The 24,095-nt window shown below is 60.0% G+C and overlaps 7 protein-coding genes across 7 annotated transcripts; all 7 read right to left on the reverse strand.

The window, feature by feature from the left end:
* Positions 1-116: 116 nt before the first annotated feature.
* On the reverse strand, positions 117-2,147 carry LMXM_36_5740 (conserved hypothetical protein; the record flags this gene model as incomplete). Its single annotated transcript, XM_003874883.1, has 1 exon — positions 117-2,147. The coding sequence occupies one exon, from the start codon at positions 2,145-2,147 to the stop codon at positions 117-119; it is 2,031 nt and encodes a 676-aa protein (XP_003874932.1).
* Positions 2,148-2,813: 666 nt separating this feature from the next.
* LMXM_36_5750 (conserved hypothetical protein) lies at positions 2,814-4,856 on the reverse strand (the record flags this gene model as incomplete). The annotated part of the gene is made up of 1 exon (XM_003874884.1): positions 2,814-4,856. The coding sequence occupies one exon, from the start codon at positions 4,854-4,856 to the stop codon at positions 2,814-2,816; it is 2,043 nt and encodes a 680-aa protein (XP_003874933.1).
* Positions 4,857-5,491: 635 nt separating this feature from the next.
* LMXM_36_5760 (conserved hypothetical protein) lies at positions 5,492-10,807 on the reverse strand (the record flags this gene model as incomplete). The annotated part of the gene is made up of 1 exon (XM_003874885.1): positions 5,492-10,807. One exon carries the CDS (start codon positions 10,805-10,807, stop codon positions 5,492-5,494), a length of 5,316 nt encoding a protein of 1,771 aa, XP_003874934.1.
* A 949-nt stretch (positions 10,808-11,756) lies between these two features.
* Positions 11,757-12,272, reverse strand: LMXM_36_5770 (conserved hypothetical protein; the record flags this gene model as incomplete). The annotated part of the gene is made up of 1 exon (XM_003874886.1): positions 11,757-12,272. The coding sequence occupies one exon, from the start codon at positions 12,270-12,272 to the stop codon at positions 11,757-11,759; it is 516 nt and encodes a 171-aa protein (XP_003874935.1).
* A 2,039-nt stretch (positions 12,273-14,311) lies between these two features.
* Positions 14,312-15,706, reverse strand: LMXM_36_5780 (conserved hypothetical protein; the record flags this gene model as incomplete). The annotated part of the gene is made up of 1 exon (XM_003874887.1): positions 14,312-15,706. One exon carries the CDS (start codon positions 15,704-15,706, stop codon positions 14,312-14,314), a length of 1,395 nt encoding a protein of 464 aa, XP_003874936.1.
* An 824-nt stretch (positions 15,707-16,530) lies between these two features.
* Positions 16,531-17,640, reverse strand: LMXM_36_5790 (conserved hypothetical protein; the record flags this gene model as incomplete). Its single annotated transcript, XM_003874888.1, has 1 exon — positions 16,531-17,640. One exon carries the CDS (start codon positions 17,638-17,640, stop codon positions 16,531-16,533), a length of 1,110 nt encoding a protein of 369 aa, XP_003874937.1.
* A 440-nt stretch (positions 17,641-18,080) lies between these two features.
* LMXM_36_5800 (conserved hypothetical protein) lies at positions 18,081-23,678 on the reverse strand (the record flags this gene model as incomplete). Its single annotated transcript, XM_003874889.1, has 1 exon — positions 18,081-23,678. One exon carries the CDS (start codon positions 23,676-23,678, stop codon positions 18,081-18,083), a length of 5,598 nt encoding a protein of 1,865 aa, XP_003874938.1.
* Between the last annotated feature and the right edge of the window lie 417 nt (positions 23,679-24,095).

Consider the following 24,095-nt stretch of genomic DNA (forward strand, 5'->3'; position numbering starts at 1 on the left):
ATGCCGAGACCATTACGATTTACTGTCGTCTTCTATGAGTAGGTGTAGCAATCCCTCGTTGCGCGCAGTGGTGACAAGCTCCCTGTACTGGCGCGCTCCTCGCACCGCGCGACAGGCTACGCGTCGGCAATGGGGGAAAGCGCCAAGCTCCGCAGACTCGGGGTGCCGATGCCCAAGTTGTAGCCGTAGTAGTACCCGCCAGCCGAGATGGAGCCTAGGTGGCCCACCGACGAGTTTGGCGAGGCGTCGCTACCTCTCTGTCCTGGGGAGTGCTGAAGCGAGTAGGAAGCGAGGCTGTATGCATCCTGGCCCTGGGACGCGTAGGGGTCTGCAGGCGACCCCTCCGAGTTACGTGTGCCGGCGTTCTGCGATGGCGGCTGCGACGAGGCCGAGTCTGAGTAGTTGTGGAAGCTCGAATCGCGGTGGTGCGCTTCGGTGGACTGACGCAGCGAGGGATGGCAAAAATCCGCAATGTTGGATGAGGACGATGTGGACGCGCTGCTGTCAGAGGGGATCGGTTGCAAAGCCTGCAACAGATTCGCCCGCGACGCCGCGCTCGCGCGGTCGTCACGACCGAGGATCGCCGCTGCAGTTGGGTTGCTTCCAGCAGCACACACTCTGGTGGAAGCCGTGGCAAAGGGAGAGGGAGTGCTCATCGACCGCACGCTAATAGGCTGGCGGCCACCGAGGATCACGCCTGCTCTGTACGGGCTCGGGATCACTGCCTGCAGCGCATTTTGCAGTTCTGCCGCATCCCCCTCCGTGCTCTCCTCAGATGTGCTTCTCGGGGATGACGCATGCTCGTGCGCAGGCGAGAGTGCACTTGTTTGCAGAGCCAACTGGTTGTGACGCTGTTGCGAAGAGGGGAGTTGCACTGATGGTGCCGGCGATGGCGTTGACGTAGTTTGGACTGCCCTCGCTGCTTCTGTTGCGCCCTCTGGCACATGGCTCAACGCAGGGGAGCTGTAGGCCGACTGCAGGGCGCTGTAGTTGTATATGCCCTGTTCACTATGGATGATGCTGCTCGCAACACTACCACGTTGCAAGGAGCCGGTTTGCACGGAGGCGCGCTTGATGGACACGGGGGACTCGGCCAGCGTGCTCGGTGCCTCGCAGCCGGGGGAAAAGGCTGGGAGGCTGTACTGATCTGTCGCTTCTTCTGGGTTTCGAGCAGCGCGGTGCCCGACCTCCTGCTCTGACGGCGCCAGCTGCAGTTTGCATGAGGTGAGGCTGGTTGACTGGCACGGCGGAGAGGCGGCCGCGGCCGGCTCCGTCGCTGGGGCAACTTTCTTCTTTGGACTCGAAACTGTGGCCGCGTCCATGACATTCGTGCGATGCATTTTTGACCGTGACAGCGATGTGGTCGCCGACCGGGTCTGCGACGTTGCCAGCGGCGTGACATTGCTGCGGTCTGGGGAGTTCTCCTGCTCGGTTACCGCTGGTGGCTCCTCTCGTGTTGGCGTCACGTGAAGGGAGTCCTCGCTCGCACGTCGCTCGCCGGTAAAGAGGGTTTCACCTTGCCCCTGCGCCATCGCGGACTCAGTGCGCTTCTCGTGGCCATTCTTTTTCAGCACCGCAGGCGTCGGGGAGGAGGGGGAGGTAAAAGACGGCGAGGATGTGCGTGCCGGTCCCGCATCCTTGTGCGACGGGAGGCTTGTTGGCTGGTTGCCCTGATTGTGTGACGAGGATATGGGAAGCGAGGCGTCGGAGGATCTCTGTGACTGGCTCCTTGATGGCGCGGCATGTGAGCTAGATCGAGAATTAGATGAGGCGGCTCTGCGAGATGAGGCACGTCGGAGATTTCTGCTTGAACGGCGGTGGCGGCGTGACGACTGTTGTCTTCGCTGACCGTGGGAGAGTTCTGCATTGTTGCGTTGCTGCTGCTGCTGCTGCTGCGCCAGAAGCAGTTGCATCAGCGGTAGCAACTCTTTGTACGAGTCCAAGGTGTTTTTTAAATCTGTCGGGATGCCGGAGCTTGGCACTGTAGAAAGCGGTGCCACCTGCAGTGGTTCTACGTGGCTGCTGTGGTGGTGTGAATCGGGTAGAGGTGCCTCCATCACCTGTGTCACACGGTGCACCATGAGGCGCAGCCGCATCACCTCTGCACTGAGGTGCTCCACCTCCTGTTCAAGAATATCCATGTACATGGTAATGAAAACAACCTCCTCTCGTGCTGCTAGACGCGACTGCTAGAGAGAAAGCAAGCATATGAGTGCACACATAATAGAGGCACGCCAACGCTCGTGGACAGAGACTTGCTGAGGGTTGTCTGCTACCCGCTTCCTCCTCCCCTCGAACAAGAGCAGAAAAACAAAGTGCGCAGCAGCGAGTCGGTGCATCACACGAGCCAATGAAAACGCAAAGAGTGCAACGGAGGAAGGATAATGGGATCGATGAAGGAGGTGCGCATCTGACGGGTTTGCCCCGCTCCGCCGCGATCAAACAGAGGGCAGGCGCGTTCGTCGAAGGGGACAGTCGCATACCACAGAAATCGGTCATCGTATGACACGTGCACGCGTGCTAGAGTGTGCCCCTTTTCATGGGAGTGTGACTTGCCCACATGGCGCCGGTGCACCTCCAGAAGAGGCAACGACAAAAGCAACATGCTGCACCGCGAGAGAGTCTTCTAGGGTTTTACTTACACGTTCACTCCATCACACGACGTGTATCAGAGGAGGGACTGCGAGCGGTGAGATGGAACGACAGAAGCGCAAAGAGCGCGTGACGATGCAACGTCACGTGGGTCACTGTCGACGACCACCGTCGCCACGCGTCTGGCACCCATCGTGTGACAGGGCGTCGCCACAGCTGCTTTACTCATCCTCAGTCCCTGAATCTTTGCCTTGACCGTTCTCCGTCGTGGGAATGCAAAACTCTCGTAGCACACTCGTCGCGTAGCTGCCGGGAGGCAGTGAGAAGGTGGCGACCACGACTTGCAGCGGCCCCGTCGGTTCCAGCCCCGTTGCCCCGTTGCCGGCGCTGCTGAGCGCCGGTGTCACGATGCCTTCCGCGTCGCAGTGTTTCTCCCAGTCGGACTTCAGCACAGGGGTTCGCCAGCCTGCCACGATCTCCGCACGCAGTGAAAACTCCTTGGGTCGCACCCCCAGCGCGCGGTACGTGCCGTGGAAGTGAAACACCTTCATCAGCGCCAGCGCCTCCTTCGACGCAAAGTTGATGCCCAGCGCCGCGAGCACAGCATCGTAGTCGTCTCGCGTGCAGCCGATGGAGGAGGGGTACACGAGATCTTGATCTGGGCCTGGGACCGGCAGAAGGACGTCCTCCAGGCCGAAATGCGCGCACTCGTCTTCGCTTGTCAGACGACGGACAGCCGGGAGTTTGGACTTATCAGAATTCGGCGTTGGACGCGCATCCCTGTCCGCCACGCGCTCCTGATACGTCGATTCAAACACGAGATCGCCAACCTCAGCGTGTGCTCGACTCTTGTCGGACAGCCGCGACGAGGCCAGCAGGTTCCATACGAGACTCTGCACAGAGTGAAAGTACATCATTCCCATGGTACGTGAGATGGCCTGCAACGAGCCCAGGTAGTCGTTCGGATTCGTCGACAGGTGTTTGAGAATGTCGCGTTCCTGGTAGCAATAGTACGGAACTGCCTGAAGCGCTGCCGCGCAGTCACTCGCGTCAAAGAGCTCCACTACCCGCTGCATCTCCGGCACCATGTGCGCCTTTGACTCCAGGATCAAGCGAAGGCCCTCGCGAAGGCGCCCCTGCAGGAACTGGATGCCAACGTCACTGGTCAATATGCTTGTCGTGCCAAAGCGCTGAGGGCCAAAGTAGTTGATGACCCCTACCTCTTGCACGACGCGCTCTACCTCGTGCAGGTCCTGAGCCGTGAGCACATGGCACACGGAGGTCTCGCTTTCGGCGGCCGATGGCGCGGCAGAGAACATGCGGAGAGCGATGCGAAACTGGTTCCCGAGAGCGTCGCCGAGGCGCAACCCATGTTTCTCCTCCGTGAAACTGCAGACCTTGATGACGTTGTGTGCTCCAAAAGTGCGACTGTTGATCGTCTTGAGCCGCTCCACTGTTGTTTCGCGTACTGCAACGCGTTGCAGCGTGACGGCCCGCTTGTCCTTGGTGCCGCAGAACTGCAGTTGTCGCGAGGAGAGCTTCAGGTGGTGGGCGAGCATGCGCAGCGCCTGGTTGCTGTCCGTGTTCTCCTTGTAAAGCGTAAAATGGTGGTACCTGGGCTCTGGGCGACTGGTGCGAGAGCGGCGACGCTCTTCCCGACGATCGGCGGCGTTCGCTTTTACGACAGTCACAACCCCATCCACCGTGTTGCTCACGTGCGTGCCACCGAGACAGGTCTTGATGGCCTTGTGAAGCGCGGCGCGCTTCTCCTTGTCGGTGACACTTGGCAGCGGAATCGACTTGGCTGCACCGGCCAGTCCGGTACGCAGGTTCACAAGGTCCTCGGTGCTGATCAGGGGGCCGATCACCTCCTCGACGGTGCTGTACGGTACCGGCGCGCTCGCATCCGCGACATTTGGGGCGACTGCCGTTTCATCATGGCTTTCCTGGGCGTCACGAGGACGCTTTGGGGAGCTGACGATTACTCCGTTCCGCGCAGAATCATCTCCAGTCTTGGTTGAGGCACTGCCGTCTAGCTCGAGCACAAGGGGAGCACCATCGCCGTAAAAGGCGGGCAGCTCACGTACTTCAAAGTCCGTGTAGAGTGTCTTGAGCGAAGCGACAGGGAGCGACAGAGCAACGTCGCACCTGGCATCGTCGCGGTACAGCGCCACAAGTCGCCGTTTTGCGCCAATGCTCTCCTCGCGTGCGGTGTGCCGGCGTATCACCGTGGAGAGAAACTGCGACAGTTGATCGAGGTTCATTGTACCCGTTGGGCAGACTCCGCGCCTGCGCTGCGGCGTCGGCGTGCACGGGCAGTCGCGCGAGCGAGGATGAGTCCGGTTCAAGTAAGAATGCAACGGGAAGGAGAGAGCGAGAAGGAGGGAGGGATGGGACACCCAAGAAGGGAGATGAGCAGAGGAGGAAAAAGATGGCGACGAAAAGGCAAGTCAGAGAGGCGACAGACTCTGCCGCACGCACAACCAAAAAAGACGCGTCATGAGATGCGTACGTTTCCTCTTGAGCAGGTCCTTGCTCATCCAGCGGCGGCACGCTCTCTCAAACGCCGTTGTGCTCCTTTTGGAGGCGTACCCGCCCCTGCCCACACACTGGGAGGGAGGGGGAGTGGGGGGGGGGCCAAAGAGAAAATGTCTTCTCCCATCTGTGTCACTCGACGAGCTGCGCCACATCGCATCAGAGCAGGTTGGCGCGCACCCACATACATACCCGAATAGCACGGGCTCAACAAGCCGGGCACCGTCACGCAACGCGCGCACATGGGGTAGACACGACAAGGGAGAGCAGACAATCGAGCACGCACACCTGCACGCACTAAAAGAATCTCCCATCAACGTCGGCGCAACACGCAGCAGCGCTCCATTCCACGCGTATGTCGGCCTCAAATCAGCTTCTCCCACCTCTCGACGATCAGCGGCAGTTCGTGTGCCACCCGCTGCGCAGCAGATGGGAGGTACAAGCGACCTTCGCATGCCCACTGCGAGAGTGTGAAGAGCAGGTGGAAGAAGTTCTTGTTGGCCGCACTTCCCTTCGCGGTCGAGAGGACGGACGAGACCAGGCGGCCCATCTCCTGGTGTTCCGTTGATGTCACCCAGCCGGGCCCAGCCAAGACGGGCTGCTCGGCCGACACCGCGTAAGGGCCGCGTAGGGCACGCGATGTGGAATGTTTGCCACCCGCTGCGCCCCTCTTCGTCGTGCTCTCGGGCGTCGCCGCCACCGTCATCTCCTTCTCGCGATCTTGCAGCCACGTTCGCAACTCCACCGAGGCGGCCTGTGCCATGCTACGCAGCTGTTTTGAAGCAGCGTCGTAGGCGGCACGCTCTCCGCGCTGCCCATACCCGTTACGCCGCGCTGACATGCACTGAAGAATGAGAACCAAAAATGACTGCAGAATGGATGCCGCCACCTGTGGCGCGGCCGCCTTGGAAGACAACAGCAACATTTCCTGCTCTACAGTCGCGACGGGGAACAGATGCTTGATCTCGTAGTCCATGAGCACCACATCGGCGATGTCGGGGAAAGACTCTCGAAGACCGAGGCACTGTGCTAGACGCGCCAGGGCTTGACGCGTGTCCTCGGCGATGAGACCAAGGCAAGGCGTTGGCCCTGCGGCGGTGATCTCGGCCGCTCCACGCTGCTTCGCGTGCAAGATGCCTCCAGCGGCCAGAAACCGTCGAAGCACGGTTGCCGCCGCCCCTGCATTCAGCGGGGCACTGTGCGCATCTTCCTCTTCTGCCGCGTACGGCGAAAGCACGGAGTCGGTGCGCCGCGTGGATAGCGAGGGGGGGTCCACCAGGGAAGCACGGCAGACCGTCAGCGACGCCCCATCCGTAAGAGCCACGGTGGGGAGAAGCTGAAGCTGCACCCGCCTGCTGGGACCACCGAGCAAGACCCTCCACGGAATGGAGAGGTGCGACTGCAGCTGCGTCAGCGGCACACCGCCCACAGTCAAGGAGGACACCTCACAAAAGAAGAGGATCAGCTCCACCAGCCGCCGCACTCGCTGCGTTCGCCGCAGCGGGGCGCGAGGGGTCTGGGCCAGCACCTGCATCCAAATCGACAGCCGCCCGCGCAGGAACTTTGGCACGAGCGGGAAGAGGAGCGCGTCGTCTGCTGCCAAGGCAAGGCTGACCTGCTGAATGAGGAGAGCCCGCTCGGCGTTCTCGAGCGGCGCGACAACGCGCAGCAACATGCTCTCCAGCAGACTCGAGAGCCGATGCACACTGTTCAGGTAGTCGCGAGTGGTGCGGCTGCCGGACAGCACGAGACCGCATGGGGTGCCGTCGATAGGAAAGAAATTTCCATCAGGGACGGCGTCGGTCTCCCAGAAAAAAAAATCTAAATCGGTGAGAGGGCGCAAGGCGTGCTGCAGGACGCTCATGGCTACGAGGATGAGGCACGACGCATACACGGCCGACGAGCCGCTACTCAGGGATGCGCCGGTGCCGTCCTTTGCGGATGTTGAGCTCAGCTGCTGCCAGAGCTGCTCGATTGGCTGCAGTGCCTCGTTGCGAAACCGCTCCACATCCCACTGATGCCTGTCGATCCACGCCAACGACTGGACCACAACGGCGTCTGGCTCGCTGGCGTACCCCGCCTCGCCGAGTAACGAGACAAAGGCGAAAAGGAGCGGGAAAAGACGGGCGGCGTCCGCGTCCGCGTCCGCTCGCGGCACCGCGAAGCCGTCCAGCAGTGTGGCTGTGATGCCGTTGCGCTGCAGATACATCTCCATGACGTCCCCCTCAGAGCAGGCAATCACATTTGTCGCGGTTACTTTTTTTCCATCAGTGTCACACGTACGACCCACAGCCTCTGCGGTCGGCAAGCAGGAGGGATCGACGCCGCTCAGGCGGAGATGCAAGGCCACGGCGTTCTCGGAGGCGGGGCTGCCGCTCCGCCCCGGTTCCGCTTCCGTGGACTCGGGGGTCCGCGGTGGGGGTGAGCACTTTGACAGAGTATGCCACAGTTGAAGTAGCTGCCGCACGCGGCGCAGTAGTAGCTCGCTTTGGGCGAAGGATGACGTCCGTCGTCGCAGCGCCACCCGTACGGCACAGCACCACAGCAGGCCTGTCAAGCTGTCCACCGCCGCGCGAGCCGACAAATCGCCATTCACAGAAACAAACGGAATCGGTGCCCGTGCCAGTGCCGCCGCGAAGTGTTCGTCAGAAAAGCCGAGCAGTGTAGCAGCGAGGCATCCTACTGTGGTGGTGGACAGCAACGCGGCCAGGTCGCGGGCGGCTTGACGCGCCACCCAAGTGACAGTGATATGTGCGACATCGCCGTCTGCGCAGCCAAGCTGTCGGAGCGCGGGAAGCTGCGCGAGCAAGCTGTCCACGCCCCAAGCCCCAAAGACGAGGTCGGATAAGGGGCCGAGAATGCTGACGCTGCCGTCGGCGTCTTCAGCGCTCTCGATGGCACCGCGCAGAAAAGTGGGGTGCATCGACCCAGCGTAGAAGCAGCGCAGAAACGCCGGAAGGGGCATAAAGCTGGCGGGGTCGACCAAGAACGGCGCCGCTCTGGTCGTTAGCAGCTCCCGCGCCGCAGGGCATGTGATGTCTGGCCCCGCTGCAGCAGATGCACGAGGAGGCCCGCGCATCGCCTGCTGCAGGTAGGTGGAGACGTGCCTCTTGTAGATGTGCAGTTCGGCGGGGTGCGCTGCGAGGGTTGCGACAACATACGCGTCCATGGTTTTCACAAAGGCAGCTACGGCAGGATGTGCTGCGACACAGAACGTCGCCTTCCACAGGTCCGGAGTGACAAGAGGTGAGGTCCACTGCTGCGGGTCGAAGTAAAGGGTGACAGCGACATCTTTGCAGGTGACGAGGCGCTGGTAGTTCTCCACCAAGCTTGCATACAGTTGGACGTAGTGAAGGCACTGCGCCGCCGTCACGCCGCGCGGCACTGCCGCCACCGCGCCGTCCAGAACGTCCTGCACGGCGCCCGGGATCGGTGTCACGGCGATCTCCGCGTACCCTGGCGCAAATCGACGCTGGACTGTCTCGCAGAGCACGGCCAGCTCCTTTAGGTAGCCGCGCACCTCACCGCCGCCAGCAACACTGCATCCTCCTCCTGCGGAGGCCAGTCGCTGCACGCGTGGACATGGCAAGGGCAGCGTCAGAGCAAGTTCAAGAAAATCATCCGGGGTCTTGCAACCCCGCAGCACCGACGTGCTCAGCGCACACGTCGCACTAGCGGAACACGCTGCTCGTGCGCCTCCCCTCAGCGATGCGGGCTGCGTGGAGAGCAGGCGAGCGAGACTTGCCTGTGGGTTGTCGAGCACCCACTGTATACCAACACGGAGCACGTTTCCGGCAGGATCCATGAGCAGCGGGGCACCGCCATTACCATCAAACGCAGAAGCGGGTCGGTCTTGTCCGTGTGAGTCTGACGCCTTTCTCATTGCTTCGCATGGCGCCCCACAGCATCGCAGCAGCACGCTCCCTTTCGGCACATGTCGTGCGGCGAGGCGCTGCCACGTCCGCGTCGTGTACACCTCAACGGCGCGGCGGAGCGGCAGGTACACGACGAGCAACAAGGCAGGCCTGCCACCGGCGAGCTCCGTCCACCACCACGTAAACTGCGCAGCGCGACAGCCCTTCAGCACCGCAGCCACTATGCCGCTTTGCACATCAACCACGTAAATGCGGCCGCCACCCTCAATCGCGAGCGCGGCCCACTGCTGCGTGGGGTCCACCTGAAGTGCAGTGCATTTCGCGTCGGCCTGCAAAAGGGTGTGCGTGCGCAGTGCAGCGACTTTTTTGAGGCGCGGCGGGTGGTCCACTGTCTTTGACGCGCCGATGGCTTTTGACCACAGCGAGCGAGCCACACCAGTTACCATGCTCTTTACAGCCGCAACCGTGTTGGAGGCCGAGAAGCGCGAGGGCGGAGGTTGCAGGCGAAACGACGAGAAGAGCGGGTTTGTGCCACCGACAAGAAGCACATCGGAGAAGCCGCGTTGTGCTTCAAGGGGAGAGAGCAACGGCGACACTCCGTCGCTAGAGGGCTCTCGAACGATGTCGGCATCGCAAATGGAAAAAGTGGTTGACTCCGCTGTCGCCGACTTGGTGGACGCGGTGCGGTTCTCGATAGTCGAGTACGACGCCGGCGACGGCGCCAACACCGAGACACAGTTGACGTGTGCAGCAAACTCGCTGGCAGGTCCAGCGACTGGGAAGGCGGTGGTGGACGTCTCCGGCGACCACTCCAATATGAGATGCGGGCGATGACCATCAAGACGATTGACGGAGACGCGCACAAACACGTCCAGTGCGGCGCGGGAAAGCTCGACTACCTTGCCACCACTGTGTGCGACATAGACGCTGACGACGCGCGAGTTCGCTGTTGGGGATGCGGGCGTATCGCTGGCTTTTGCGGAGCGGCCATCACCCCAGTCCGACACCGCGCTCGCGGACAGTTGCGAGAAGGGAAGAGACGGATTCCACAGCAGCGCGTCGGACCGCTGGTGCACCACAAACTTCACCACCGACTGGTTCGCAGCGGTGCCCTTTTCGTTTATCGGGCATCCTGCGATCGGGTCATCGCGACTTTCGCATGTGCGGCTAGTGGAGGTCGTGGTGAGTCGATCGCTCCGCCGCTCATCATCGAACCGATGATGGTACTGAAACTGCGCGACGGCCAATATGGTGCCGCGCAACGCGTTTCCCACGAGGACCGTGCCGTTGGAAGTGCCGATAAAGAAGTGCACATGCACGTGGTGGATCGACGTCGACAACGCGCCGTCCACGGTGCTCGTCCGCACATCGCTTCCCTCTTGACCCTCGAGAGCGGACGAGAACGCCGAGCCAAGCGGCTCTCGAACGAGGGCAACGGTTTCAATAATCCCCTCATCCTCGGCGACCAGCTGGATGACTCGCGGCACTCGAAAGCCGGACGTCAGCGTTGCTGGTACGTTCACTGTGGATGCGCGTCTTGCCGAGTTCTCCAAGGACTCCGACAAGCGTCGTTGCAACACGTCTTCGTGCGCTAGCGCAGGCGAGTGCGAAGCGACGTCGGAAGAGGTCGCCGTCGGCTGCAGCAGCTCCAGAAGACATCGGTTCTTTGCCCGCACTATCGTTGCAATCAAATACAGTCCTGGGAGCACCTCCACCACCGACGGCACCACACGTGACGAGAGGCCACCTTCGCGCGGGGGTACTCTGCCCACGTTGGTCAGCTCGAGAGGGGTCTTGGCGGCCATCCAGTACGCATGACACTCGTCAAAGGATCGGAGAGCGGCGCGTCCAGCAAAAAAAAAGAAGGGAGCACCACCGCCAACGAAAAACTCCTCCCGAGGAGGCTGCGCGGGGAGGTAGAGAGGTGGTAAAGAGGGGAAGAGGACACACCTACTTAGCAACGCAAAAAAAAGAAGCCGATGAGCGAGTAGGGTTGCGGCACTGCTATGACGTCTCGCGAGGCAACGAGGCGATCCAGGCGCTCCCCACGGTCCTTGGCAGCAACTAGACAACCCCTCGTCCGATGCACGGAGGAGATGGACAGAGCACGACAGGAGCCAAGAGGAGAGAGGAGGAGAGGAGGAAGGGAAGCCATGTGAAGAGGCCGCCTTGACGGTGCAGGGAGTGTGGAAGGTCGAGAGCACACGTCATGCGCTAACACACGTAGGGGAGGTGCGTTGGTGGACGCAAAAAATGGCCAGGAGGGCGGGGTAGCGGTTCCGCAGAACGTGGGGGGAAGAGGGCCTCATCCTTGAAAATGGCTGCTCTCTTTTCGCGCTTCGGTTTTACCGCGGACGGCCTTCCTGTGACAGCATGTGTCTTAGTGATCCACCGCCGTTAGTGCGCCACAGAAAACGAGAGACAACAACGAACGGAAGGGGACAGTATCACACTACTGCACAGTCTCTCTCAGTGATGGGGCCCGCCTAAGCGTGCATAGCGCAGCTGCGGAGAAGAGATGCAAAACGGCGAGAGGTGTGAGAAAGGCCAGAAAAAAGGAGATGGGCACCGCACAACGATAGGTTGAGGCGCTAGTATTCCCTATGCTAAGCACATTATGAGGGTTGCAGATGGTCCTGGCAGAGAGTTGCTCATCTGTGCATCCGTGCCTCACCACACGCACTGCCAGAGCTAGGGGGCGGAAAAAAAGAGAAACTGAAGATGGTGGTTGTGAAAGCCAAGGCTGTTACCGCGCTACTTTTGGGGCGGTTCAGCTGCGCTGGCAGCTGCATTCCACTCCTTGCTGTCTTTTGCCTGATACGCACCCTTCGATGTCAGGGGAGCGGCCGTATTCGGGTCCTTCCACATGACGACAGAGTTGAGCACCACATTGTTCGGTACGCACACTAATGCCTTCTCCTCGTTTCGGAGGTAGATGTAGCGCGTGTCCCAGTCGACAACGGTGCCGGAGACGATGTTGACACCAACGCCGATCGAGACCTTGTTGCCCGTGCGCAGCGCTCTTTGGCCGGAAAGGGCAATGCTGGCAACGAAGTTCGCTCCGAAGTCCTTGCACGCAAAACCGATCGTCGCGCCGGTGACTCCGGCAGCAGCGATAAGCGGCGATGTGTCGACACCGAGCGTGCCTAGCACCGTGAAGACAGCCACCCCCTCCACCGCTAAGGCAGTCACACGACTGGCGATACTGCGCTGTCCCGGGTCCTTGATGAGGCCTGTGCTCTCGTAGAGCGAAGAGAAAAAGCGCTTCATGTTCTGCTGCGGTTTGAAACTGGTGCGCTCTGCGCGTAGGCCGCTGCAACACCACAAACAAAGCTCCAAGCGAAGCCGGAGATAGGGGCGCTGAGAACGGCTTGGGAAAGTCACGTATGCACGTGTCGACAGGTGGCGGGAGCGGGAGGGGGGAGGGGGAAGGCACTGTACCACAAGCAGTGGAGAAAATCACGAACGGTGCCGAGCAGAGGTCCAGTGTAGCAAGGACCCTGTGGGGCGTACATCCATGTTGAGAGAAGCGGAGGAATAAAAAGTCAGAGCAGTACGGGGCGCGGGCCGCACGCGAGTGAAACAGACGGCTGATGTGCACCTCCCAATGTGTTTGAGCCGTACCAAAGAATTGCAGAGGTCAGAAAAAAGTGCAAAACCTCTGGCGCAGCCTCAAAGGTGCCCCACAAGAGGAGGCCGGGCTTCCGCAGAAGCCAGAAAACGCTATCGCTCGCGCATACTTGGATGCTCCAACACATCCGCACCCCATCACCTGGCCTCGTTCGGCTGTATGCCTATACGCACAAACGTAAAAGCGTAATTGCGGCGCGTACGCTTGGCACAACGCGTGGTTTGCACAGCGCCCTGCACGCGCGCGTTTTTTTGTTTGACGAGTCCCTGGATCATTTCTCGGCCTGTCTTTCAGTTAAATATTACTCACACACACACACACACTCTCGCTGACACCGTCGCCTGCGCATCACTCGCACGCACACTCGCACAATCGCGAGCAGATGCAGAAACGGACGGAGAGAGGGAGGGAGAATCAGTTAAGGCCCACCCCCTTACCGGGATCAGTTAGGAAATACGCAGAGGGTAGATGGGGCCGGGACGCGTAACAGAACAACAAGTACACGAACACACACACTCACACAAAGACGCGCGAAAAAAAAGGACCCACTAAGGAACGCCGCATCACGGCCAACGAGAACACGGACATCAACGCTCGCAGAGCTGCACTGCTTTGTCTTGACCACCACTTTCAGCGGCGACAAAGAATAAGTGGCGCAGGGGAACGGTGCTCGGTGCACGCGCACCAAAGGCCACTGCACTTACGCCTCGCGCAGTTCACTTGATACCGAGCACACGCCGCGGCAGACGAGAAGCGGTGCAGGATCGGCTGCATGGCTCAGTACACAGTAGCCTTGGTGCTGGAGAGAGCGAGCGAGAGAGAGAGAGAACGCTCTCTACAGACCAGTGCTGGCCGCACCTGCCGGCTTGGCAGTCTGCTTGCTCACGATGGCCGACTTGGACTTTCCGTAGTCATCGCGACGGCGGCCGCTGGACCTAAGAAACTGTTGGTACTGCGCGGAGTTGGTGTCGTAGATCATGATGACGGTCAGAGAGGGGAGGGGAGGGGGATAGGGTGGGGTGTAGATAGAGTCTGTTGAACACAGATTGAGATCTGCTGTCGGGTAGAAAAGAAAATGACGGCGTGTGCGTAGGAGAAAATGGGAAACTGTAGAAACAGGTGCGGAGCTCCCGAGCGAACGTATGGAATGATCGGCAGTGATTGTGTGTGTGTGAGAGAGAGCGTTGGCGCGGTTCTACGAACAGTCCATCGAGAGAGTGGAAAGAGATGAGGTGGTTGAGGTTCACGAAGAAGATGGGATGCCATCTGGACATGAAACACTGGAGGAGGTGCCACGCCCTGCACGCGCACGAACGTCGACATGCGCCGTAACGAAAAAAAAAACGCTGAAAGACGGCAGGCAGACAGAAACATATCTGTGCCCAGATACCTCCACGCGATAAGGGGGAGAGGGGAAGAGCAAAGGGGAGGAGGGGAAGGGGCTCACAATGGGAAGCCGTTCTGCCAGAGCGTGCTTGCTCGGTGCCGTTGACCGGTATTCTTCTTTTCCGTTTGACGTGTTCTCAGATTCTTGTCTTGCTTAATCGACTTACTAGACTGCTAAACAGACACAGGCGCACACGAACGCCAACGCACACTGACAGGTAGAGGCATACAGAGCGGAAGAGGTGCATGGGGCGCACGGCGGGACGCAGAAGAGCATGGGTGGCGACTCGATTCAGTTGCCGTTTTCCTCGTCCGAGGCTTCCACGTTCGCCGGCTTCTTCGAAGCCATGCCGTCGAGCTCCTCGGTAGCTGACCTCTTGTGACCTGCGTGCGCCGTGGCTGATAGAGCAGGTGCCGTTAACATCACAGCCGACCGCGGTGTCGCGGGGTTCCGGCACACCTTGATCGCCGTGAGAAGATACCCAGCCGCTGTGCTCATGTTCACTGTGGGGTGGGTGCGCTTTGGCAGCACTTGGTGATGGCGGTACCACGTTTCGGATATTTGAAGGTTCACACAGTCGTTGCGCAGCGCAAGGAAGATGCCGGTGAGATCCTCAGGGAACGGGCTGTAGACGACAATGTGGCCACCAAACGCCAGGAAGGGGAACAGGTCCGCCACGGCGCGTTGCGGCGCCTCGTCGTCACAGATGACAAGGGAGTCCGCCGGACTCTCGAGCAGAAGCTGCCGCGCCTCGAGCCCCTTCACCCACTGCGTCGCACTAGCACAGATGTCTTGACGCTGCAGCCCCTTCCCTGCGGCAGCGCCGTCGGTGGTCTTCTCAGCCGCCTCAGCGGTGCCCCTCGCCGACTCCTTGTCCGCTTCTTCCAACCCTTCAATAAATCCAGGGTTGCGGGGCACCGACTTCCACCGCTCCTTGACGAGGGGGAGCTTCAGCACCTTGATGGCAGTCGTGGGGTTCGGCTGCGCGTTCTTGTCTAGGATCTGGAAGATGCGGCCCTCGTCCGACATGCGGGTGAGTAGGCTTGCCGGCAGCACACCGTTCGTCTTCTCGTACAAAAGAACACGACTGTTGTGGTGCACGTCGCTATGATGCAGAATCAGAGCCACCGTGTCGGTGCGCAGACGAAGGCACCGCGCGTCGTCACAGATGTTCTCGGAGGGGTTGATGGTGGGGACGTAGAGCTCCGCCAGGTTGTCGGCGGTCACGCGCTCCACCTTGAAGAGGGTGCCGTACTTCTTCTGCTTCCTTTTGAGGTACTTCTCCTGCGCAAAGTTAGTTTTGGTGCGGTAGCTGGCACTCTTTTCCACTAATGTTTGGAGGAGCTCGTCGAGGCCTTTCTCGCGGCGAATCGCGGCTACCTCGTCGTTGGAGAGTTGCTGATTCGTGTTGTCGTCCACCAAGTCGCGATTGTCCTTCACCTCCTCGCCATCCCCGACCTCGGTGATGTCCAGATCCGGGTACTCGTCGCTCTCCACGAACGTCTTTCGAGCGTGGTCGAGGTGGCACACGCCACCGTAGCGCATGCCAATCAGCGTCGTGGCGAGTGCTGCACCAGATCGCCCGAGGCGCACCGTCACATCCTTTTTGACCTGCACAATCTTGTTCGATCCTCCGCCGCTGATGAAGACGTAGTCGTCCTCCTGGATGAGATCTGAAGAGCTCATTCGACGTCACAACTTCTGATCTGGGTATGCCGAAAGATGCCTATCGGTTTGGGCCGAGAAGGGAAGAGGGAGAGGTTAGGACACCGCAGACACGATCTCCTCCACGTGAGTGTGCAACCAGCGATCGCGGTGCGCTCGTTCACCGTCCTTTCGTTGTCGACTGCCAGTGCCTCACCCTTGCTTTTTTTTGCTGTTGTTGTTTGGTTAAGTGCGCGAAAGCACGAGTAGAGAGGAGGGGGACAGAGAGTGTGTAGTATGTGTGGCCGAGAGCACGGGAAAGCAGTCGTGACACAGCGTCGCACATGCTCGTGTAACGGAGACGCACACCAGTCATCGACACAAGAGTGGTCGACAGAGAAAGCGAAAGGCACATAAGGAGGCTTCGATAACGCAGAGACCATTTCTGCTCCTTTGCCCTCCCCCCTTTCCAGCACGTCAAGTTTTAACAGAGGCTCACGGCACACTCCGGTGCAAGCAGGGAGTTAGTCTGGCCAGGAGGCATCACAACTTTGCACAAGTGCCTCAAAACAAGTGAATGACTCATTTTCTTTTCGGCCCATGGCTCGGTCTCGCTAACTTCTCTTGATCGGTGGAACCATGGCAGGAAAGCTTGTGCTTTGCCCCTGTAGCATAGCAGCGCGGCAGTCTTTTGCCATGTAATGTTGGGCGACATGGTAAACAGAGAGCTCCGTCCACTTTTTTTTCGGTACGACGCAGCCGCCTATTCACAAGCAGAGGCAGCGAGCGCCAACGGACGAGTGAGTTCGCGAAGGCAACGCGAGTCGCGCTCTCCCCTCCTCCCCGCCTCTCGTCTTGTACTGGCGCTATGGCATGCGTTCTTCGGTGGCCATCGTACTTGGTTTACATCGATCTGCAGCGCGCTCGAGTTGCCGTTGTAGTGCCGTTTCCTCCTCCATAGTGGTTGTCATCTGCACGCGGATAGACTGAAAGGATCCGATGGCGGCGCCCACAATTGCCTGGGTGGAGTTTGCCATGGCGTCGTTCGACTCTGTAGTCGTGCTCTCAGCAAGGGAGCTCGCGCGTAGATAGGTCGACATACCGTCTACCCAACGCACATGGGACACCCTAGGGAGGAACTGCTCTCTATACGCCACAGCATCGCGGCAAACTGGGTTGTCCAGCAATAGCAGCCTGTCAGAGCTCTGCTGAGGACTCCCCAGGCCTACGTCAACGTTGTCCAAAGGCACGCGTCGCTGCAACACCAGATCAGCGAGGCAGGGGAGCGACACGAGAGGTTGAAGGGAGTCGACCGAGGCAAGCTTGTTGCCCTCCAGCATGCACCGCTCCAGCGCCGCGCATGTGACGAGGGCGCTAATGTCTTGAAGGCTGTTCTCGGATGCGTTGAGGAACGTGAGCTGAGGCGCGGCACTTTCCATCCCTGACAACGTCCTGAGCTGGTTTCCAGATATGTCTAGTACGCGCAACCCGCCGCAGCGGACAAAGGCCCTGGTGTCGATCGCCTGATACCCTTTGCGCCGTAAGGGCACGTGAAAGATGAGTTGAGGATCGTACTGCTGCGAGGCGGTGAGACAGTCACCTTCCGTGAGCCTGTGCTCGGCGTCCTTGTGCAACATCGCGACACTCCAGCAAACGGAAGCCTTTTCGTTTGCGAGTGCGCTGGTCAAATGAGCGAGTGGCACTCTATGGAGGCATGAAGAGGCCAGTCGGTGTGTCGCTGCAGTGGCAGCCGAGCGAAAGCCGAAGCACAGGGAAAGGACACTGCCTTCGAGAAACGTGGCATAACATGAGATGGTGAGAGTTGCACGAGGGCCGGCAACATGCAAGGCGCCGATATCGCAGTGAGTCAAGCGTCGCCAGAGAAGGAAGGACGTACGTGACTGAGAGTTGTTGACTGTTTCAGTCTTCTGTTTCGCTGCCTTCCTCGTCCTCCACAGCCGTATCCACGCCACCATGAGACACCAAGACCGGGTGTGCGACGACAGAGAGTAACATTGAGGACTAATTGTTCTCTACAACACGGACTGGCACGCGACCAAAGCAGCTGTGCGCCTGCGCGCGCTCAGCGCCACTGCTCGGCGTGCAATTCTGCCTACCTGTCACTCCGGCATCTCGACTTGAGTCATGGCGTCTCTGTGATGGTTGGAAGCCGGTTCGTTTCGTTTCTTTTGTGAACAACAAAAAGACGGATGACACATAGAGCAAGTCCCGTCCGCCCTCTTCCTGCAGCACTCTGCCGATGGAATGAAGCACCCGCTTGCCTGATCCTCTGTCTGTGCACTCGCCCACCACCCCACCCTACCCACCTCCCGTGCACGCAGATACACGAGTACAAATACACAAACGCATAGACAAAAAGAGTCGCTGCGCGACTTGCAATCAGGCGCGGTGACTCCTAGCAGCGATGCAGCATGGCCTCCTGCTTCACCTTGCGTTGGGCAGACCAAAAATCCTTGACACGCTGCTTGCTCCTCAGCTTCCGCAGGCGAGACGCACGCAACTGAGTCGGCAGCTCAACCTCGAACGCGTCACACAGCTCCTCTGTCATGGCCTGGAACTGCTTATGTCCCCGTGCGCCATCTCGACTGTCCAGAATATGGAGCACCAACGCACTCACGCTACTACTGTAGCCCATCTCCAAGTCGAGGATTAGCCGACCCACCTGATACTGCTGAAGCGGTGTCAGCGTCGCTGCCATCTTTTCCAGCCGTTGAAAGCACAGAACAAGAAGTCGCTCCGGCACCTGCGACACAGTCAGGCTGGCGACGGCCTGTAGCACGCTAAGCAGCTGAGGCACGTCAAGCTTCACCTCGGTGCTGGCCTGGCGCTCGAGAGCCTGAAGCGCTGCCGTCACGACGCTCTCGTCGTTGATGTTGAAGTGCGCGTGGCACTGCACAAGACGCACGATGGCGCTGCGACGGCACTGATCAAGTATAGGCAGCATGCGACTGTCGATGGCGTCCAACACGGGCTCCACGATCGCCTCGTTGCTGACCTGCAGCGCAGCGGTGAGGACAAGTTCCAGGTCCTCAGACGGAAGCAGCGGGATATCGGCTTGAATAGGTGCGAAGACGACGGCCTCGAAGCGGCGCAGCACGGCCGTGTCCATGGCGATGGCCTTGAGGAGAACGCAGCGGCTGTGTGCGTCGGCGCGCTCGTAGTAGAACGCTAGTGTTCTTTCAAAGGTGAGGTTCTCGTCTGCGGCAGCAACGGCCGGAGTGGAGGCGCCGGATAGACTTGGTTTCGACTTCGTCGCCATCAGATCCCACGCCTTCAAGCGGCTCATGCTTTGCACCAGTCGCGCAAACGCGCTCGGGTTCAGATCACTGCTGCGGTTCAGGAGCATCCGGCATAGATGCCGGCTTGCTGTCTCTTCCGTCGCTGACAGGGACGAGGTGGTGGCCATGGCCAGCTCTGTGACGACTGCTAGCCAGTGCTGTACGCCGTCGAAGACGCTCAGCACCAGGTCAATGACCCGTAGAAGAGGGAACGGCGAATGTCCTGGTGCCGTTGTCTCCGCGCACTTCGTCGCAATGCGCAGGACTGCCGCCAAGGCGGAAACGATATCGCTGTCCGAGGTCATTACGACCGCCTCGTGCAGACTGGCGAGCTGTGCCTCGGTGAAGACGGACTCGAGAATGATACTCACGGTGGATGGCAGGAGGACGCGGTGCTCTGCGAGCAGATGCACTAGCGCCGCGAGCTTGCGCCACTGGAGCGGTGTCGTCGCCAGGATGGTGGGCAGGAGCTGCTGCTCGACCTTCGTCACGACACCCTGCTCCCGCATCTGGTGCAGGGAGGTCGGATAGGATATGAGAAAACTCCGCAGCTCCTCGAGGGTGAAGATGTGCTCAAGAGAGAGAAGGCGATCGCAGCAGGCGCGAATGAGTTCACGACGCTCGTGCTGCTCTGCCTCCCCAACTATGCGTGTCGTCGACGTCAACGCCCAGAGCAGGTCGTCGATAACCAAGCCGCTGCTCTCTCCAGTCGCTGGCTTCCTTTCGGATCGCAGCTCCGTCAGGCTGCCACGATCGGTGCGGAAGAAGAGGTATCCCTGCAGTACCATCATGAGCAAGCTCTTGTCTGACTCACTGGTGTCCTCGGCCACCGCCGATACCCGATCCAGCAAACTCCGCAGTAGCGGCAGAGGCACTTCTTCATGACGCGCTGCAAGCGCGGAGAGCACGCGTGCGACCCAGGCAATGGTCATGTGCGGCAGGTGCGCCGAAACAATAGCCTCGCTAATCTGCATCGGCAGCCTCTTCGCGATCGTGACGTAGTCGTTGAGATCGACGCTGGCATGCATGTCTGTTGTGGAAAGCAGCCTCAGCACCTCAGCGGCCCCGGGAGGGTACTGCGCGACCAGCTGCAGCAGCTCGCGCTGGCTGAAGTCGCTCAGCTGCGGCTGCAGCTGCTGCAACACAAACGCAGACACGTGAGGGAAAAAGACGGCGAGCCTCTGCATATGGGCGAGGCCGAGCTGCTTTAACTCGACTGCCCCGAGATATGGGATGAGCCGGAGGAGGCAGGCCTCCAGCTTGGCGTGGGCTGCTATGTGACCCTCAAAGGCATCCTTTTCATCCGAGGCGTCGTCCTCGTCGTCTGGTTCCACGTGGACTTGCGGCGCAACGCCCGCCGGCTCGATGGACAGACTTGCCGCGCACTCCAGCTGAGTCAAAGTCGGTTCGTTCGATCTCCAGGCGCTGGCGTCACTGCGGTGGATGTAGGTCGCAAGGAGCTTCAGCTGCGCCATACGGAGGTGAGGCAACGCGAGGGTGAGGTGGTTTAAGAAGCTGGCGAGCGACTTCAAAACCGTGACGCTTCGCTTCTGGCTGTCCTCGGTTTGCTCCATGGCGAGGCGACGCTGCAAGGTGGCGAAGGCGATGACGCCGATCTGGAGGTCCTCACTCAAGACCGGCACCGTGCGACGTCTCTTGACGGCTACCAGAAAGGCGAAAACGACGTGGTGGAAGATGCGGATGTCGCAGCTTGCAAGAAGAGCCCTCAGCAAGGCTGGAAACAGTGCGGGGAGCTCGATGGAGGAGTCAGTGCGCACGGAGCAGACAAAGTGCGCGGCAAGAGGTGGCACGCTGAGCAGCCCCGAGCACTCGTGCTGGTCATCTGCGGCGGCGATGGAGTCCCCATTCATGGCGTGCTCAGCCCAGGTGAGGGTCGCCGTGCTCACCTTCGCGTTCCCCTCCGCAGCCGTCGCGGGGGCCGGTGTACACCAACTCCAGGATACTCTGTCCTCCGCTATCATCGACGTCCGCTCCGCCATGCGGCGAGCAATAGGAAGCATCACGCGATACGGCTGCCTACATCCCACGTGCAGCATCAGGCTCAATACCTCTTCCACGTCCGCGTCCGTCACAGGGGTCGTGAAGGCAGCGTCGAGCGCAATTTCTGCACCGTCAGCGTCCACCTTTTGTTCCCCTGGTGCATCGTCCCCGTCCTCGGGGTCGTCCTCGTTGGTCCTGTCAGCAGCGGGCGCGCCATCCTCCTCTGCAGTGGGCTGCACTTCTTTTGCGCTGTTCTCCCCAACACTTGTCCCCCCGGGATGTGGAGGCGCTGCCGCCTCGGTGACACTGTCCGCCGCCAGCGGACTGTCTTTGCTGGTCTTCTCCGCAGCTGCCAGACGATACAGGTAGTTTTCAAACCAAACCCGAACCGTCTCGCGACGGACGGCGCTGGTGGTAGCGTTACCGCCATCGAGGGCCCCGATCGCGAGCACGTAGCGCACGGTGCGAAGGAGCATTGTGGTGTGCACTTTTAGCGCGTTCGCACGCCGCAGGGTGTGCCCTGCTGTTCCACGGATGGACAGGGTACGCTGGCGAAAGACAAGCGCCGTGTGCTCCGCCGTGGCCGCCTTGAACTCGATGGCTAAAGGGGCAACGAAGCGCACAAAGGCGAAAAAGTTGTAGAGAGATCCCTCACCGGTGAGTCGGATCATGTGCGTTACCAAGCACCGCTTCGCCTCCTCCGTCGTCAAAAGCCTCACGGTCTTGGCCAGCACAGGAAGCGACTCGATCTTGATTCGCTGATGGGTCCGGGCCCTCATGATGGGGAGCACGAACACGTTGAAAAGCACATTCTCCTCTAGTGCATCGTCGTCTGAGAGGTATTGATGTGTGAGACGGCCATCCACGTACGCGTTCAGCGCACTCATTGTCGCGACGCTGATCATCGTGTAGTTCCCTTTACTTCGGGTCGATTCGACGAGGCTTTTCTCGGTACACGCTTTCCAGTCAATAGAGCAGGCGAGCGCTCTGGTCATCTGAAGTATCTCGGCTCGTGCCTCCGGTGCCGCCTCTGCAGAATGGTCGCCAGAATCCAGAGACTGCTGGTACTTCGCTAAAAAATAAAAGATGGCACACAAGTCGAGTGAGAGTGGCACCTTCGTGAATGGGGATTTCCCCGCACTCTGCACAGCAACGCTGCTCGCTCCGCCCTCCCCCGCTGTCGTCTGCATCTTGGTCAGCACCTCCGGCACCGCTGCCAGGCTGCACAAGAGGAGCGGTCGACACAGCGTCCACGGCAACTGCAGCCCGACGCTCAGCAGCAGCGACACTGCTACGTGAGGGGCCAGCTTTGGCTCTGGCGAGTCGTCGGCGCCGTCGTCTCGCTGAAAGCGATTGCACAGCATCTGGTAAATCCGTTCACGGTAATGGGACGTGCGTTTCGCGTAGCCCAGCAACTCCGCGAGAACATCGAATTCCATGGTGGTCGAGAATTTCAAAATGTAATCCGGCACCAAGCTCAGCCGACATAGATTCCGACTTCGCACGGCGGACATGATGGCAGGCAAGTAGCGCCTCTCCTCAGCTGTGAAGGTGGAAGGATGACGCAGAACGCACAGCAGGTACTCCATCAGGTTCACCCGACACGTAGGCGGTGCGGCATGGGCGTGCAAAATGATACGTGCGAAGTCCGCCAGACATATACTACTTGCCACCCCCATGGAAGACACAGAGAATGACACCCCAGCGGCTGACCCGGCCGGGTTCCCGTCGACACCACGTGGTAACCCGGATTCTGTGGCGACCTCAGCATTGAGGCACGCGTCTGCCGACGCTGCTGCGATGCCGGCCGACTTCCTTTCCTGTCGGGCCGCGCTCAAGGCAGGCGTGATCAACGCATCTAGGCGCTTTGCGATTGCCGCCATGAGAAAACGATCAGGGGTGGGTAGAAGTTGCTGGCACCGCGCTGGATCGAAAAGAAGAAGCGTCGTGAGAAGGGCCTCAATCGCGGTGCTCTCCGGCATGCTCGGCTGTGCCGCTGCTGTGGACGTACAAAACAGATTCACCTGGTGCACAAGGGCAAGCCAAAGTGCCGGCGGGGGCGAGAGAGACGCTACAGTTTCGGGTGGCAGCCTCAGCGGGTTATCGTGAGTCACACGGTGTAAGCCGTAAGCGGCGGAGAGAAGAATCAAGAACGGCTGAATCTCCAGCTGCTCACTGCTCGCCGACCGTGCAGCCAAGAGAGAGATGCAGCGACACAAGCCTCTAACAAAATCACTCGACCACGCTTCCGTAGAGCCATTCACGCTCCCTTCGTTCCTTTGGCGATCAAGCACATCGCACAAGAAGGTCAGAACAATCAAGGACTGACCACAGGAGAAGTTTTCGACGCTTTCCTGGACCCACCGCAGCACACTGGAATCCATGTCAGTAATCTCCTCCGTGGTATCAACTGCATGCGTCAAAGCAAGCCACTCCCTGTCTTGATGGTAGGCACACCACCGAATTATGGCGTTAAAGCCACGTCGCTTGATCTCATTCTGCTTTGCATACGACACTGACGCGGTGCCCTTGCTCTTCTTGGAGACGGTGGGCACTGGATCGCGGAGCTCACGTTCGATTGCGCTGGGCTTGAGGGTCTGCTGCGCGTCGGCCCGAAACAAGGACGAGCATTGACGCAGCGGAGGCGAGGAGAGCAGTATCAAGGGCAGCTTCGATGCACCAGCAAGCAGGTACGCCGTCGCGAGAAAGGCCATTATAGGGAAGCCAAAACCAAATGAGACACGTATGAACTGGGAGGGGGGGGGCGCAAAACAGGCAGCTGCGTCTGTGCCCGTGGCTTGTCAAGCACCCCCAGTACACGCTGTCGTTGTGTACTTACCAAGAGGCAGGCCGATGGAGAAGAAGATCAAACGCCAGCGATGTCAAACCACGGGCAGAGAGAAAAAACAACGTAGATAGCGAGGAGACAGAAAAGGGAGGCAAAGTGGGAAAGAGGAGGAGGGAGAGGGGGGGGGAGTGCGAGCCAATGCAGACAAAGAGTGAACAGGGGACACCGGGTCCTGTGGTGCGGAGGAGCGGAGTGGGGGAGGGAAGAGTGTCTACACACCGCACCTTGGCGTTCCTGTTTTTTTTGTTGTCTTGCGTCTTCACTGCGTCGCGGTGATTCCTTC

This window comes from Leishmania mexicana, chromosome 20 (genome assembly GCF_000234665.1).
Source record: "Leishmania mexicana MHOM/GT/2001/U1103 complete genome, chromosome 20".
Lineage (NCBI taxonomy): Eukaryota > Euglenozoa > Kinetoplastea > Trypanosomatida > Trypanosomatidae > Leishmania > Leishmania mexicana.